Below are 16,411 nucleotides of genomic sequence, written 5' to 3'. Positions count from 1 at the left end.
TTTTTCCTACTATGGCAATCAATGATGTCACAGAATTGAAATCACTTGAAGCCTTTTACATTACATTATACATACATTTATGCATTTGGCAGACACTTTTATCCAAAGCGACTTACATTGCATTATCCTATACATTTGTTTCTAAGTATGTGCAATCCCCTGGGATCGAACCCATGACCTTGTTAGCGCCATGCTCTTACCACTGAGCTACAGGAAAGCTGTTCATAGCTGATTTGAGCTTGAGCTTTACAAATACTTGGGAAATGTAGCTTGTGTGAACGCTACCAAACTACTTGATCAAAAAAAGAGCTTCGCTACTGAAAACGTATTTGATTCAGAAAACGACGCTACCACCGCACTACTGAGAAATGTAGTTAAACTAGTAGTTGTCACTACTTGTAGTGATGCTACTGCCCAACACTGTGAAAATGCATATCAAAGTAAAAACCAAGACATGGGGTCAAAAGAACTGCCAGTAGAGCTTTGAGACAGGATTGTATCAAGACAGATCTGGGGAAGACTTCTGATACAAATCTGCTGTATTGAAGGTTCACAGAAGTATGTAGCCTCCATAATCCTTCATGAAAGAGGTTGGGAACCACCAGATCTCTTACTTGAGCTGACCTCCTGTCCAAACTGAGCCATCGATGAGGAAGGGTCTTGGTTAGAGCGGTGATCAAGAAGCTGATGATCACTCTGGTTGAGCTCCATGATCATATATGGAGATGGGAGAAACTTACAGAAGGACAAACATCACTGCAACACTCCACCAATCTGGGCTTTATGGCTCAGTGGCAAGACTCAAGCCTTTGCTCAGTGAAGACACTGACGTACCTTTCAACTAATCGTTCAAACTGTCAGAAACAAGATTCTCTGGTCTGATGAAGCTCAGTTTCATGCGTCATGTCTGAAGAAAACCAGGCACTGCTCAGCACCTGTACAATACCGTCTCAACAGTAAAGTGTAGTGGAAACAGCATCATGATGTGGGGGTGTTTCTCAGATTCAGTAGAAGAAAAGCTCAAAGGCACAAAATACAGAGATAATGATTATGAAAACCTAGCCCAGAACATTAAGAACCTCGGACAGGGCAGAAGGTTCATGATCCAACATGACAATGATCCTAAGCACACAACTGAAACAATGCAAGAGTGGCTTATGGACAACATGGGTGTTGCTAGACCTAAAGCTCTACTGGGGCACAGGCCCCCGTTACTTTTTCTATCACCTTTTTCTTAAAAACCTGCTGTGTGCAAGACTTATGAAGCACAATGCACTATACAATCTTCCCTTGCTTAAACCACTTTTCCTACGTAAACGTTATGTATTTAAAAATATTAAAGTATCTTCAACATACTTAACATAAACTTGATTAACATGGTTGCATGCACTGGATGGAAAAATGAAAGCAGAGAGAAATTATTTCTTGCACATCTTCATTCATTACACAATGATAACAATCAACAATTACATCTTTTCAAGAATTTACAATTACAGTATTTCAAGAAACCAGTTGTTTTATGGCTCCAACTAATATAAAGAGCATATTTTTATCTTAAAAACAAATTCTGGTTTCACAAACTTTCTGCTTCCATTTCCCTGCTTTGCACAAACTAATTCTGATGTCCATCTGCAGGGGCCATTAATGAAAAAGTCAAAATAAGATGATCAATATTATTTAGAAACTTACTATAGTTTCATCATGTTTTCATAGCCTACATCAATCGCGTGTCGTCACCCTCACGCGCCTGCTCACGGACTGCGCAGCTGCATGCTCTGCAGTTGTTGGAAGGAAACACACAGACACACTGCGAGAAAATACGGCACAAGTTTGTGTTTTTCTGACCGGTTAAAGTGTGCGACTGTGCCACTGTGAATTAGTTTACTATATTGCATTTAGATCCGTTTTTGCCACTGTTATCAATGTAAATGATGACATTGACAAATAAAGTAAATTGTTAAAACTTAAAATTGAAAGTTATACTAGGACAGAGCAGATTTCTACTGGGGCACGTGCCCCAGTAAAAGGGGTCTAGCGACGCCCCTGATGGACAGCTCTGTCAATGTCCTTGAGTGGCCCAGCTAGTGCTTGGGCTTGAACTCAACTGAACATCGCTATATAAACCTGAAAATGTCTGATTACTGATGATCTCCATCCAACCTGACAGAGTTTGAGAGGATCTGAGGAGAAGAATGGCAGAAAATGGCCAAATGCAGATGTGTAAAGCTTGTCACATCATACAAAAAAAGATTTGAGTCTGTAAATGTGCTTTAACCAACTACTGAGTTAAGGGTATGAATACTTATGCAGTGTACTTATTTTATTTTTTTAAAATTGCAAAGTTCTAAGTAAAAAATCTCTTTTTGTTTTGACATTATTGTGCATGGAGTGTAGATTAATGTAAAAAAAAAACATTTAAAGTAGTTTAAGATAGGGCAGCAACATAACAAAATGTGAATAAAATGAAGGGAGTTGAATACTTTTGCAAGGCACTGTATATTAAAACATGCACACAAATATTGCATCCAGTATTTTTGCCTTTTCATGATATTTAATTAAATCAGATATTGTCTTTTTATATGTATTTTATATTCCTTAATGCCCTAGTTTACTCCAAAAAATTGAATTGCTGTTAATTTACTCACCCCCAGTAGCTTACTTCCAAGATGTGGGTGGCATTGTTTTTTCAAGAAGATATTTATAAAAATATTTGGATGAATTAATGAAAGTCAAATCAATAAAATAAAAAAACGCTAATACATTAAGCACAAAAGTAATCCCTGCCCCTTGTGACATTAAACTGGCGTCTATAACGCAAATTAATCGCATGAATTCTAACCACATTCATGTGCCCCACGCACTAAGAAGGGCAGATCCTTTGAAGTGCAAGTTTTGGAGGGAGATGAACAGCTGTTTTTCATAAATATAGCCATTTAAATCATACAAAATGAATGCAGTAATGAAAACAATAGAGTTTTTCCCTCATCAGTTCACACGGTGTACCCTTCGTACAGTTACTTTCAAGGGCACAAGGCACATTCTGGAACGCGACCTATAGCACGTGCAAAAAACGACTACCTGTGGCTGTGGATCGCCAATTATAATCGTTGTAAATAACAACGTTTCTTGGCAGACCAATCAAATAGCTTTATAAGATGCCAATATATCGCTTTGAGCCGCGGGAATTATAGTTAGAGTTAGAGTGTCATGGTTCTGCTTCTTTTAGTCTTGGATTTCCTGGTCCTGAGGCAGACCCATGACAAAGTCTTTGGTTATCTGTGGAGAGAAACATATTATTGTCCTTTTGACAATAATATGCGTTCTCTCCAGTGTCTTGTCATTGGCCCCGCCCCTCTTGTTTCTTGTATTGCTTTCCTGCCATGTCTAATGTTTCTCACCTGACCTGTGTCGTTATCCCTTGTTTGTGTTCCCTTTAAAATGCCTCATGTTTCATTGTCCTGTGCGCTTCGTTGTGTTTGGTATGTTTTGTGTGACCCAGTGTTCCCGCATCTCAGTCTTGCCTTGTCCACGAATCTGTTCTGTTCTGTTAGTAAGTGTTTAAGTGTTCCTTAGTTTCTGTTTTTGCCCCATTGCGGGAAGTTTTTCTTTGTCTTTAAAAGCAGTTTTTGGTTATTGTGTTTTTCCCCCATGGAGGGTTTTTGTTTTATTATTAAAGTCTGTTGTGTTTACCTCTCCTTCTGTCTGTGCCTGGGTTCTGTCTGCTATTTGTCTTGACAGAACGAAGCGCCTACTCTGAACCCAGCGGGCAGCATGGAGGAGTCGGATGAGGCATACAGGAGCCGCCAGGCTCACGTCCTGTTCGGCTTCCGCCAGAGGGGAACTCCCGTGAAAGACTTCGCCATGGACTTCCTGTCCACAGCGCTCTACTCAGAGTTCATCGAGGCAGAGTTGCTGCCTCGATGAACCCTTCGAGCCAGCAGAGATGCGCCGGTTGAGACCCCTGGGCTTCATGGACCATGTCCAACTCGCGATGAATCCAGGGGAATGTCCATGGCGGAACCTCTCACGGGGCTGGAGGCTATCCCTGAGGACGGCCCCTTGCAGATCGGGGTTGTGGGTGTAGCCACAGCGTCCTCTCCACCAGCAGCGAGCCTCGGTGGCAAGCGGGGGAGGCGAGCGTCCTGGGGATCCACCTCCGAGGAGTCCCAGCCGGAGCCAGCCGTGCCTTATACATCCTTCCTTCAGCCGACCACCAGGCGGGTGGCTCGGCGGAAGAAGAAGAGGCAGCGGCGGGCATCGTGGACTCTAATCCAGCCAGTGCAGCAGCCAACGTCCCAGCTGGTGCAGCCGGCATCCAGTCCTGTACAGCCGGCATCCCGTCCGGTGGTGCAGCCGGAGTCCAGTCCGGTGGTGCAGCCGGCGTCCAGTCCGGTGATCCAGCCGGCGTCCCAGCCTGCGATCCAGCCGGCGTCCAGTCCGGTGATCCAGTCTGGCGTCCAGTCCGGTGCAGCCGGCCTGGGTTCTGTCTGCTACTTGTCTTGACATAGAGTTAACAAGTAGGCCTACAATATGAAGACAAATAATTTTATAAAATAAAACATCACAGCGTTAGGCTATTTACATATATAACAAATTTGCATTAATTACGGAAAATGTCCATCACATTATTGCAACAGGACATCTAACTTCCAGACATTTATTATTTCAAGGCAGCTGAGCTGCTACAACCAGATGTTGTTAATGTCCATAATGTCGCTGCAGTGCAATCCACGGCTTAAATAAAACATTTATATATAGTTATGTGGTTCTTGAAAGTTAAATTTTTTTTAATTGTTCTACAATTACAGTTGTACTGTCTGTTATTGTCACGGATGAGGTGGGGAAGAACCCAATTGCAAGGCAGCGGTGGTACGAAGACAAGACTTTATTACAATGAGGTCAAAAGTCTGGACAGTCAACCAAAAATATTAAATGTATTGGTCAGCCTTTGTATCAGCCTTAACACATTCATTAAGTAACACAATATAAAATGAAAACATTATGACGTCAAAAATGTTGATGAATTATATAAACAACATGGTAAAAACAAGGCCAAGAACCATTGCATAAGAAAAAGTAACATATATATTTTTGTTGTAATAGCTTCTCTATAAATTGTGTAAAATTGATTAATTACATTGAAGTTTACCAGAGAGGTATTTGTATAATTCCTGTATCGTTCAAACTACAAGTAATGAAACTTCCATCCTGAATAAAATCAATGATCTTATTGGTTTATGGAGTCACGTACTTTCCCTTTTTAAAAGTAATAATGTATGTAAAGCTGCTTTGCAACAATGAAAATTGTGAAAAGCGCTATATAAATAAAACTAGTACTTAAAGTGGGGAAGAAAACATTCCTGTACTCTCTTGGGCTTGTTGACATATATGCAAATTATTATTACATTTTAAATATCTACAAGAATAAACAGTCTGTGTACATATTGCTGGTACAACATATACTTCTGATTTAATAATATTAAATACACCATTTTTACCCCAAAATCATAATTTCAGTAATTTCATTACCTGGGATAATAGTTCTACAGTCTATTGAATTTCTCTGTTAAGTAAATCCATCATATACACACAGTCATATCTTATGCCAGATGCTATAAACTTATCTGTTGTGTTTTTAGGCATGTTAGGTTGAATATACAGTACGTTAAGCCTTACATTATGTGACAAACCGAGTTTTCATTTAAAACCGCAGAATTCGCAATGGCTAAGTAGTTTGCATCTCTGAATCTTACCATTCGTCATTGTTGTTGTAAAACCGTTGGCTTTGTTATTGCCTTCTCACATCTCACTATACAGCCATCTGTATTGTATTGTCTTCTTCAATTTGATTGGCTGAAATGCTACATGCCCTCTGTAATTTGATTGGCTGGAATTACGCAAACCCTGTTTGATTGGCCAACCTTTTGAAATTGGGTAGGTCAGTGCTAATCTCACTGACTGGAAGCATCTTGGGCGTGACTTAAAATGACGCGTCTCCCTGAGGTCAGGGTTGTTCGATCTGAGAGTTCAGAGGTTCCATGTCTGACTTGAGTGCCGTTCCAGACATTATTTCTGGGTTTGAGGTGGGAATATCCGAAATCCCAGTTGTCTGGGACATAGCATAAGCGTTTAGTGTGATGTTATTACTATTAATCACCCATACAATGACGCTTTGACTCGGAGTGGCAAAGAACAGGGGCATGTTCAAGCTCAAACCGGTGCGCAACGTTTTACTACCGTTTCCGGGTTGAACGACACATTTCCTGGAAACGGTGTGCAACGGTGTGCAAGAGGGTTTGAGATACGTTTTCTCGTTTGATGGGTGTAGTCTCAGCCTCAGACGTCATGCCCACGGACCGTTGGCTAAACGTCTGATGCACAAGGCACACTTTTCTGGAAACACTTCAGCACGTTCGAAGTCGTCATCTGATTGGTTGAATTTCACAGGATTTCCAGGAGACGTGCGTGTCGTGTTCTTTAACGATCTGCCTGGATACAACACAAAGCCGTCTGATCTAAGAAGTAAGCTGTCGTGTTTACAAAGGTTTCTATAAGAATTCATCACAATCGACTAAACGCTTCATTCTTAAAAGTATGCGAGGTTCACGGCATAAACTTATAATCACATGGTTGCTGTTAACTTTTGACATGTTTGTGAATGTACACCATCTGTTACTGCAGGGACATTTCCACGCCTCTAAACATGACGAGGCACAAAACCAAACATGATTGGTTGCTTTACGTGTCAGTCATATGGCCTCTTGGGCGGGCCTAGGCCAAAGAAAGCAGCGATAAGTTCCTAGGTGCGAGACTAGGTGGGAATCTCAAGAATGTCGGTCCAATCAGCAGCAACATGTATATAACCCACGCGGTATTAAAGAGACAGCTCGCACAATAGGTCCAAGTAAAGTCGTTTATAAATGTGTATACGCAACAATTAAAGATATTAGAAGAGATGTATTTTGCAGTATTCAACACGTATTTATACCGATTTCATCAGGCTCCGAAAATTCTTCAAAAAGAACTCAAAGAATGACCTTCTCAGCTGCCATAGTTCAACTCTTGCGTCATCACAACAGGGTGTTCAACCGCACCACGTTACCGTTTAAAAAAAGTTGTGCAACGTTTTGTCGGACTGAACGCAGCCCTGATGTGCTGAAATGTCATCCTACCCGTCGGATTGTTCTACCAGGCATGCACACATCAATATTACGTCATCCTACCTGTTAATTATATACTGCTACGACAATCTGGTATTTTCGTTGTTAAATCCTTCTACATATTTATTTATTACTGATAGGACAATTTGATTGGTTAGTTAATTTACAGTGCAAAATACCCTGTTTATTATATATTGTAGGACAATCCGATAGGGTATTTACGCTGTAAACGTTTTAATGTGTTTATTTTAAGCATGTAGGACTATCTGACAGGGTATTTTGCATATTAAAATCATCCTACCTGTTTATTTTGTCGATGTGGTTTAGATTATATGAAGTTTTGCCCTGCGGTTGGAAAATCTGACAGCGTACCAATGCCTCCGAATAAAACGGAATTTAGAATTTAAAATTACACAACAGATTTCAGTTTTACACACAATTACACAATGTTCATCAAATTGACATCACTTATTTAGTTTACATACAGTATAACATATTAAATACTTAAAGGTATTAAGTATTAAGGTAAAATGGTCTCAAGTGTTAATCTGTGATACAAATATAAGCCTAAACATTGTACAAATTCAAAATCATAATATTGTTAACAGTTAAAATGAAAGTGAATTAAAGAGGCTATCCACACACTCTTTTAGATGACATATTTGAGTCAAATGAAAATCTGAAACATTAATGAAACACACGGGAGTGATAACGTTTGGAACAATAACTGTAAATCAATCTTCAGTATATCCCAGGCAGTCCTTTTAACACAAGAACCTGCAAAAAAATACAACGATTCTTTTAACACAACAGAAGCCGAGCCAACCAGATATTTACATTATAATCAATCACAGTAACCCCCCCCCAAAATAAAACACAGATGATCTCTATCTACCCAGTAACTGTGATCTCTAAAAACAACCTGCTAGATTTGGAATGATTTGTTTGTCATTAAACAGGATTTGATAGGGATTTTGGGTTTTTAGATCACTCTCTATAGATTTGTTTTCTGTACTGTATTTCAAAACGTTCTAAAGAGACTGTACCTGCCCCCGTCCTCCTCCGGTTCTTCTTCTTTCTCAGGTAGTTGTGTCCAGGACAGATTAAAATCAGAGATGTGTGATGCCAGAGCAGACTGCAGCTAAAATTCATCAAAAATTTCACTTATACTGTCATTTCTCATTCTCTCATCATCACTCATCTCATACAGTGGCATGCGAACGTTTGGGAACCCCTCGCAGAATCTGTGAAAATGTGAGTAATTTTAACAAAACAAGAGAGCTCATACAAAATGCATGTTCATTTTTATTTAGTACTGTCCTGAGTGAGATATTTTACATAAAATATGTTTACGTATAGCCCACAAGACAAAATGATTAAAATAAGCCCGTTCAAAAGTTTGGGGAGTCTTGGTTCTTAATACTGTGTGTGGTTACATCCACGACTGTTTTTTATTTTTGTGCTGTGATGGTTGTTCATAAGTCCCTTGTTTGTTCCGAACAGTTAAACTGAGCACTGTTCTTCAGAAAAATCCTCCACATGCTGCTGATTCTTCACTTTTCCAGCATCTTTTGCAGATTTGAACCCTTTCCAGCAGTGACTGGATGATTTTGAGATGCATCTCTTCACACTGAGGACAATTGACAAACACAACTAGGCCATTAAAAAAGGTTCAAACTTTGAAGATCAACGTAAATTGTTGAAAATGTCCGGTTTCTAAGTCCCTCCTTCCGGAACGCTCTGATTGGTAAAGCTGACCCAGTCTGTCGTGATTGGTTCTTCACTTAGAGAGCGTGTCTGAAGATGTCCCACCCACACCATATCAGTGAGCATCTGCTTCTTGTGATTGGTCGGTGTCGTGTATTCATAAACTTTGTCTTTTAGCAATAAACAGTAACAATGGCGTCAACTTCACTTCATCAGTTAAACACATGCGGATCCATCGAAGTGTAACGGAGGTCTGCTAGTGCATGTGCAAACGTCTATCTTTGTTAGAGATCGTGATTGTTTTTCCTACTATGGCGAGGACTCCCATGTTTCACCCCTGTTTTCTACTATGGCGAGGGATGTGACACCGGACCGATTGGCATCAAACCGCTAGTTTGAGCCTTAGTTTAGCGTTAGTTTTGCCTTTTATATCGGACCCGGGTTGGATAATAAAACAAGCAGATGGACCAGGAGACATTTGCAGGCAGGACGCTTCATAGAAGTGTTTTAGAGGTATGCGCACACACACACAATATCAGTGTGTTACACAGAACAGCTTTCACAGCCGATGTTAAAGTCATGAAGCTGTTATTTGAGCGTTGGTTCTCTGAGAATGTGTGTCGCTGAACTCTCATGACCAGCTGTAGGACTGTGATGAAAGTGAAAGTGGTTTAGCGCGTAGCTCAGTCAAATGATTACAATCTCTGAGAACCAAACACTACTCCAGCGGCTCTTCCTCTTCTCTTTGTTGGCGTATTCCTTTGGGTGGAGGTTTTTCAGAAACTGAATACCTGGGAAGTGAAGGGCTGTAGTCCGATTCCAGCCGTTCTCTGTAGTCCTTGAAAAGTGAATTCTGTTAAAGACAATATCTCGCTTGGCACTGAACTTTGAGCTTTATCATTTTGCAGGTATTATTTATGCTCTAACAGCAACACTACACACAAACTAAAGGTTGAAAAGTGGAATCACGGGGAATGGGACCTATAAGAACCAAGGGTTCCCAAACTTTCGAAAGGAGTTATTTAAATCATTTCAGCTTTTTTCTTTGTCTTGTGGGCTATATGTAAACATCTTTTATGTAAAATATCTTACTCAGGACAGTACTAAATAAAAAATTACAAGCGCTTTTTACACTCAAAAAAATAGCTCTTTGGTTGAACATGATTCAATCATGGACAGTGGTTCCACATGTTTGTGTCACGTTTCCTCGACATGAAATGAACAGGTACACTCTACTCGGATACTTAGTGGGAACATGAATTAATCAAGTAAATCCAACAAGATTTATACACGTCAGAGCAACTTGAATGAATCACTTTTGATTCACTTCTACCTAATAGCAACAAACACTTTTTTTAAACAAGGTACACAAGGACACAAGGTCAAGCAAGAGCTGAGATCAAAAGTAAACTGATCACAGCATTAACATTTCCAATGTAATGGTTCAGTTCTAAGAAACGATAATGTGTCATGTTTACAGCCTAAGCAAATGCTCTACTCTTCAGCACAACGGTAACCTCCTAAAACCACCAACAGAACAAAAAAAATCAAAACAAAACAGAATACTGAACATTAATAAGTCTCATTCTTATCATCTTCTTCTTCTTTTCCTTTCGGCTGTTCCCTTCAGGGGTCGCCACAGCGAATCATCTGCCTCCATCTAGCCCTATCCCCTGCATCCTCTTCTCTCAGACCGACTACCTTCATGTCCTCCTTCACTACATCCATAAACCTCCTCTTTGGTCTTCCTCTCGGCCTCCTGCCTGGCAGCTCTAACCTCAGCATCCTTTTACCGATATATTCACTCTCCCTCCTCTGAACATGTCCAAACCATCTCAACCTGGCCTCTCTAACTTTGTCTCCAAAACATCTCACATGTGCTGTCCCTCTGATGTACTCATTCCTGATCCTATCCATCCTCGTCACTCCCAAAGAGAACCTCAACATCTTCAGCTCTGCTACCTCTAACTCTTCCTCCTGTCTTTTCCTCAGTGCAACTGTCTCCAAACCATACAACATCGCTGGTCTCACTACTGCCCTGTACACCTTTCCTTTCATTCTTGCTGGTACTCTTTTATCACACAACAGACCTGACACTTTTCTCCACCCATTCCAACCTGCCTGCACACGCTTCTTCACCTCTTTTCCACACTCCCCATTACTCTGGACTGTTGACCCTAAGTACTTAAAATCCTGCACCTTCTTTACCTCTTCTCCCTGTAACCTCACTGTTCCACTTGGATCCCTCTCATTCACACACATGTATTCTGTCTTGCTGCGACTAACCTTCATTCCTCTTCTCTCCAGAGCAAACCTCCACCTCTCTAGACTTTCCTCCACCTGCTCCCTGCTCTCACTACAGATCACAATATCATCCGCAAACATCATAGTCCATGGAGATTCCTGTCTGACCTCATCTGTCAGCCTGTCCATCACCACCGCAAACAAGAAGGGGCTCAGAGCCGATCCTTGATGCAGTCCCACCTTCACCGTGAACTCCTCTGTCACACCTACCGCACACCTTACCACTGTCCTACTGCTCTCATACATATCCTGCACCACTCTAACATACTTCTCTGCCACTCCAGACCTCCTCATACAATACCACAGCTCCTCTCTTGGCACCCTGTCATACGCTTTCTCTAAATCTACAAAGACACAATGCAGCTCTTTCTGACCCTCTCTGTACTTCTCCACCAACCTTCTCAAAGCAAATATCGCATCTGTAGTGCTCTTTCTTGGCATGAAACCATACTGCTGCTCACAAATGCTCACTTCTCCCCTTAGCCTTGCTTCCACTACTCTTTCCCACAACTTCATTGTATGGCTCATCAGCTTAATACCTCTGTAGTTTCCACAACTCTGCACATCTCCCTTGTTCTTAAAAATCGGCACCAAAACATTTCTCCTCCATTCCTCAGGCATCCTCTCACTCTCTAAGACCTCGTTGAACAACCTAGTTAAAAACTCTACTGCCATCTCTCCTAGACACTTCCATACCTCCACTGGTATGTCATCCGGACCAACCGCCTTTCCTCTCTTCATCCTCTTCAAAGCTCTCCTAACTTCACCCTTGCTAATCCTTTCTACTTCCTGCTCAACAATATTTGCCTCTACTACTCTTCTCTCCCTGCCATTTTCCTCATTCATCAGTTCCTCAAAGTACTCCTTCCATCTTTCCCTCACCCTCCTGTCACCTGTTAACACATTTCCATCTCTATCTTTAATCACTCTAACCTGCTGCACATCCTTTCCATCTCTATCCCTCTGCCTCGCCAACCGATACAAATCCCTCTCACCTTCCTTACTATCTAACCTTGCATACATATCCTCATAAGCTTTCTGTTTGGCCTTTGCAACCTCTATCTTAACCTCACGCTGCATCTCCCTATATTCCTGTCTACTTTCCTCCGTCCTCTCACTGTCCCACTTCTTCCTAGCTAACCTCTTCCTCTGGATACTCTCCTGAACTTCCTCATTCCACCACCAAGTCTCCTTGTCTTCTTTTCTCCTTCCAGATGATACACCTAGCACCTTCCTACCTGTCTCCCTGATCACTTTGGCTGTAGTAGTCCAGTCATCTGGAAGCACCTCCTGTCCACCTAAAGCCTGTCTCAACTCTTCCCTGAAAACAACACGGCACTCTTCCTTTTCCAACTTCCACCACTTTGTCTTCTGCTCTGCCTTTGCTCTCTTCATCTTCCTCACCACCAGAGTCATCTTACACACCACCATCCTATGCTGTCTAGCTACACTCTCTCCTACCACTACTTTGCAATCGCTAATCTCCATCAGATTACAGCGTCTACATAAAATATAGTCCACCTGTGTGCTCCTGCCACCACTCTTATATGTCACCCTGTGTTCCTGCCTCTTCTGAAAGTACGTGTTCACCACAGCCATCTCCATACTTTTAGCAAAGTCTACCAACCTCTGTCCTTCTGGGTTCCTTTCCTGAAGACCAAACCTGCCCATCACTTCCTCATCCCCACTATTCCCTTCACCAACATGTCCATTAAAGTCTGCGCCTATCACCACTCTCTCACCTCTGGGAACACTCTGCATCACTTCCTCAAACTCGCTCCAGAATCTGTCTTTCTCCTCTTGCTCACAACCTACTTGTGGAGCATAAGCACTGACAACATTCAACATCACACCTTCAATTTCCAGCTTCAGACTCATCAACCTATCTGACACTCTCTTTACCTCCAGAACATTCTTCACACACTCCTCCTTCAGGATCACTCCTACTCCATTTCTCTTCCTGTCCGCACCATGATAAAACAGTTTAAACCCTGCTCCAATGCTTCTAGCCTTGCTCCCTTTCCACCTGGTCTCCTGGACACACAGAATGTCGACTTTCCTCCTCTGCATCATATCTACCAGCTCTCTGCCTTTACCTGTCAACGTACCAACATTCAAAGTCCCTACTTTCAGTCTGAAACTCCTGCCTTTCCTCTTCTCTCTCTGCCTACGGACACGCCTTCCTCCTCTCCTTTGACCAACAGTAGCCCAATTTCCACCAGTGCCCTGTAGGTCAACGGCACCGATGGCGGTCGTTGTTAACCCGGGCCCCGACCGATCCGGTATGGAAGTCATGTTAGTGATTCGCATATTTGATTTGGCAAAAGTTTTATGTCGGATGCCCTTCCTGACACAACCCTCTCTATTTATCCGGGCTTGGGACCGGCACAAAAAGTACACTGGCATGTGACCTCCTGTGGCTAGATTTCTCATTCTTATCTCATCTTCATTAAAAAAAAGCATAAAATAACACTTTATTTCGACATTTACAATCAATCATTATTCAGTCAAATGCAAAGCATGAAGGGAACTGGCAGTTGCAACAACATTTTAAAATAATTTGTGTTGAATCAACATGTTTAAATCACGTAAACTGTACATGAAACAAAGTGAAAGGTTTTTCAGCATTTTACCAACTTGATTGAAACGTGTTCTTTCAAAATGAAAACATTGTGTTAAACCAAAAAGTTACCATTTTAAGAGTCTGGTCTGATCAGACAGAACGCGTCTATTGCTGTGAGACGCGCCTCTTTTGAATTGTTTTCAGTTGGCAGGGAGCGTTTTGCGCGCTGCTTATGCGCGCCGGGCGCCTCGCGTTTCTGCCGCCTGCTGCGCCTCGCGTTTTAGGCGGAGCGCTCTGAGCGCCCGAAGTTGAAAAAAACTCAACTCTGAGCAGAAAAGCGACTGACGTCATGTGCGCTTTTTTCCATTGTCCAATCGGATGAGTGGAGAGGCGATGCTTCCCTTGTCGCAATGCTCGGAACGCCTGAAGACACGGAGGAGAAACTTGTTGTGACTGCTTCGGGTTACCTAGCAACATACAAAAAAAAAAAAAACACTGCGCGCTGCTCTTGTCAAAGAGTCACCAAAAGAGCAGCGCGGCGCGCCTCGCGTTTTCGAACATGAAAAGCGCGTTCTGTCTGATCGTACCCTAAGTCAGTTTAACATGATGCAATCATGTTAAAGTGTGAATTCTCCTACATGGCATTAAATCAAAATGATTTGTTCAATTAAAATGAACAGCATCAAAAAAATCATTTTTTTGAGTGTATGATCTCTCTTTTAAAATGACAAGGGGTTCCCAAACTTTTGCAGGCCACTGTGTATTTACACATATCAAACACTCTCATAAATCACTTCTCTTTTAAATAGACACATTCTATTTTTCTCACCTGATGGAGGATGCTGTTGCTCTCAGCAGCTCCATCAACACTGGAGGAAAACTTCAGCCTCAGAAAGAATGTTTTTCTATGACCTGAAACACAGAACACAAATGCAGCAATTACAAAAGTTAGTTGAGTCCAACAAGCACATGAGAATCTGAACTAAGAGCAAAGCAGTAGAAACTCATTATTGAACAATCTTATACACAACATTAGAACAATCCTTCAGGTGATCTCTTGCGTACATCTATGGCACAATGAAGACGATGTTGATAGTTTAAAGATTGAAATACGAAGAGCCAAGAATATTTTTTAACAACTATTGTGAGTTTATATAGAGCTGTGAGGGCAAGAAGGTAATTTACTAAGTTCTTTTAATATTTTCGACAATTATGTTTGACTCATGTTTGACTGATATCATTTAATATAAATAAAATATCGAGGAACACACAAACATAAAACAAGCATTGTAAAGTGCCACGCAAATCTATTTTTATACATTTAAAAGATTACATTAACGTTTATCCAGTGTTTCAAGCAACACATTTGATTCACGATGTGTGTTCCCTAGAAATTGAACCCACAACCTTTTTCACTGCCAAAGCAATTCTCCACCACCGAGATACAAGAATATCACTCAATCAAATAAATAGGTAGTTATAGAAAATCTAATTTCAGCCCTACAGAATTAAGGCTTAAGGAATTACGTTTTCCATAGACCTCCACTTCACACAGAGTGAGATGAGATGTGCGTCCAGGTATGATCACATTCACATAACGGCCCTCCATCCCATGACAAGAGAAACTGACAGTATGACGAGCCAGAAGACCAGAAACCACAGCACATCTAGAGAGAGAGAGAATCAATAAATCTCTATAGAGGCGTTTCTTTAAATCATTCCATCAACAGTGATTTCATGAATAACTTTACATGGGATTATCATTTCCATTGTTCTCCAGTGAGTTTCCAATACGAATCTCTGCTCCGTTGGTTTGATCCAAATATCCGTCTGATCTAGAGGTGATGATGACTGTACTAATGTCATAAATATTCACGAGGTCCAACCTCAACCATGGGTTACTCTCAAATGATGTGATCGAGCAGTATGGCGGTGAATGTGAGCCATATCTTATACCATCTACGGCAAACTGAGCTCCATGGCCGAAATATATGGATGACTGTGTAACTGTTCCATTAAATGCTAAATTGTCTAAAAGAACATGTATTGAAAACAGTAAGTCAGTCAGTCTGGAGATATTTAAAAACACATTTATGATCATCTATAAAAAGCTTTAGAAACTTTGTTGTTCTATTTGAAATCTGACAGCCCCTTTTCACAGTTTGAAAATTAAAAACTTAAATACATGTCCAATATTTCATAATGGATGTACAGTAAGTTAAATGTGAAGTATTAACAAGATTTTACACAAAGACAGTTTTGATGAATAAATTATAAATGATTTGTAAATGTCAGTAGTTTCAAAAGTCAATTTCGTACAGTGAATCAAATTCCCCAGAGCTATCTAATGGTCCAGAGTCAGGTGCCATCACCTGCGTCATAGACCTCCACCTCACAGAGAGCGAGATGAGATGTACGTCCAGTCATGACCACATTCACATAACGGCCCTCCATCCCATGACATGAGTAAGTGAGGGTTTGACTGGTTTGAAAATCAGACGTTACAGCACATCTAGAGAGAGAAAATCACAGAATTTTTATTGTGTTTAAACCAATCAGTGACTAAGGAAGGGTTTCAACAGGCTTTCGCACCGCAGGAGCATGTTCGTAGCTCCTGTAACTACTGGTGGAGGTTCCTGCTATTTGGCATGTTCGCACAACAGAAACTTGGAATGAT

The 16,411-nt window shown here is 41.3% G+C and overlaps 1 protein-coding gene across 1 annotated transcript in view; it reads right to left on the bottom strand.

Annotated features, from left to right (window-relative positions):
* Window positions 1-5,338: 5,338 nt before the first annotated feature.
* The window catches only part of LOC130555685 (uncharacterized), a 312,537-nt gene continuing 301,464 nt past the window's right edge, over window positions 5,339-16,411 (bottom strand). The window contains exons 8-10 of the mRNA XM_057336294.1: window positions 14,564-14,646; window positions 8,207-8,301; window positions 5,339-7,937 (exon numbers count right to left, since the gene is read on the bottom strand). Coding sequence (XP_057192277.1) covers window positions 7,925-7,937; window positions 8,207-8,301; window positions 14,564-14,646 — 191 coding nt within the window. The 3' untranslated portion in view covers window positions 5,339-7,924. The remainder of the gene's footprint in view (window positions 7,938-8,206; window positions 8,302-14,563; window positions 14,647-16,411) is intronic.

Source organism: Triplophysa rosa, linkage group LG1 (genome assembly GCF_024868665.1).
Source record: "Triplophysa rosa linkage group LG1, Trosa_1v2, whole genome shotgun sequence".
Taxonomy (NCBI): Eukaryota; Metazoa; Chordata; class Actinopteri; order Cypriniformes; family Nemacheilidae; genus Triplophysa; species Triplophysa rosa.
The sequence above is the reverse complement of the archived record's forward strand: the minus strand, read 5'-3'. Positions and strand labels throughout refer to the sequence as shown.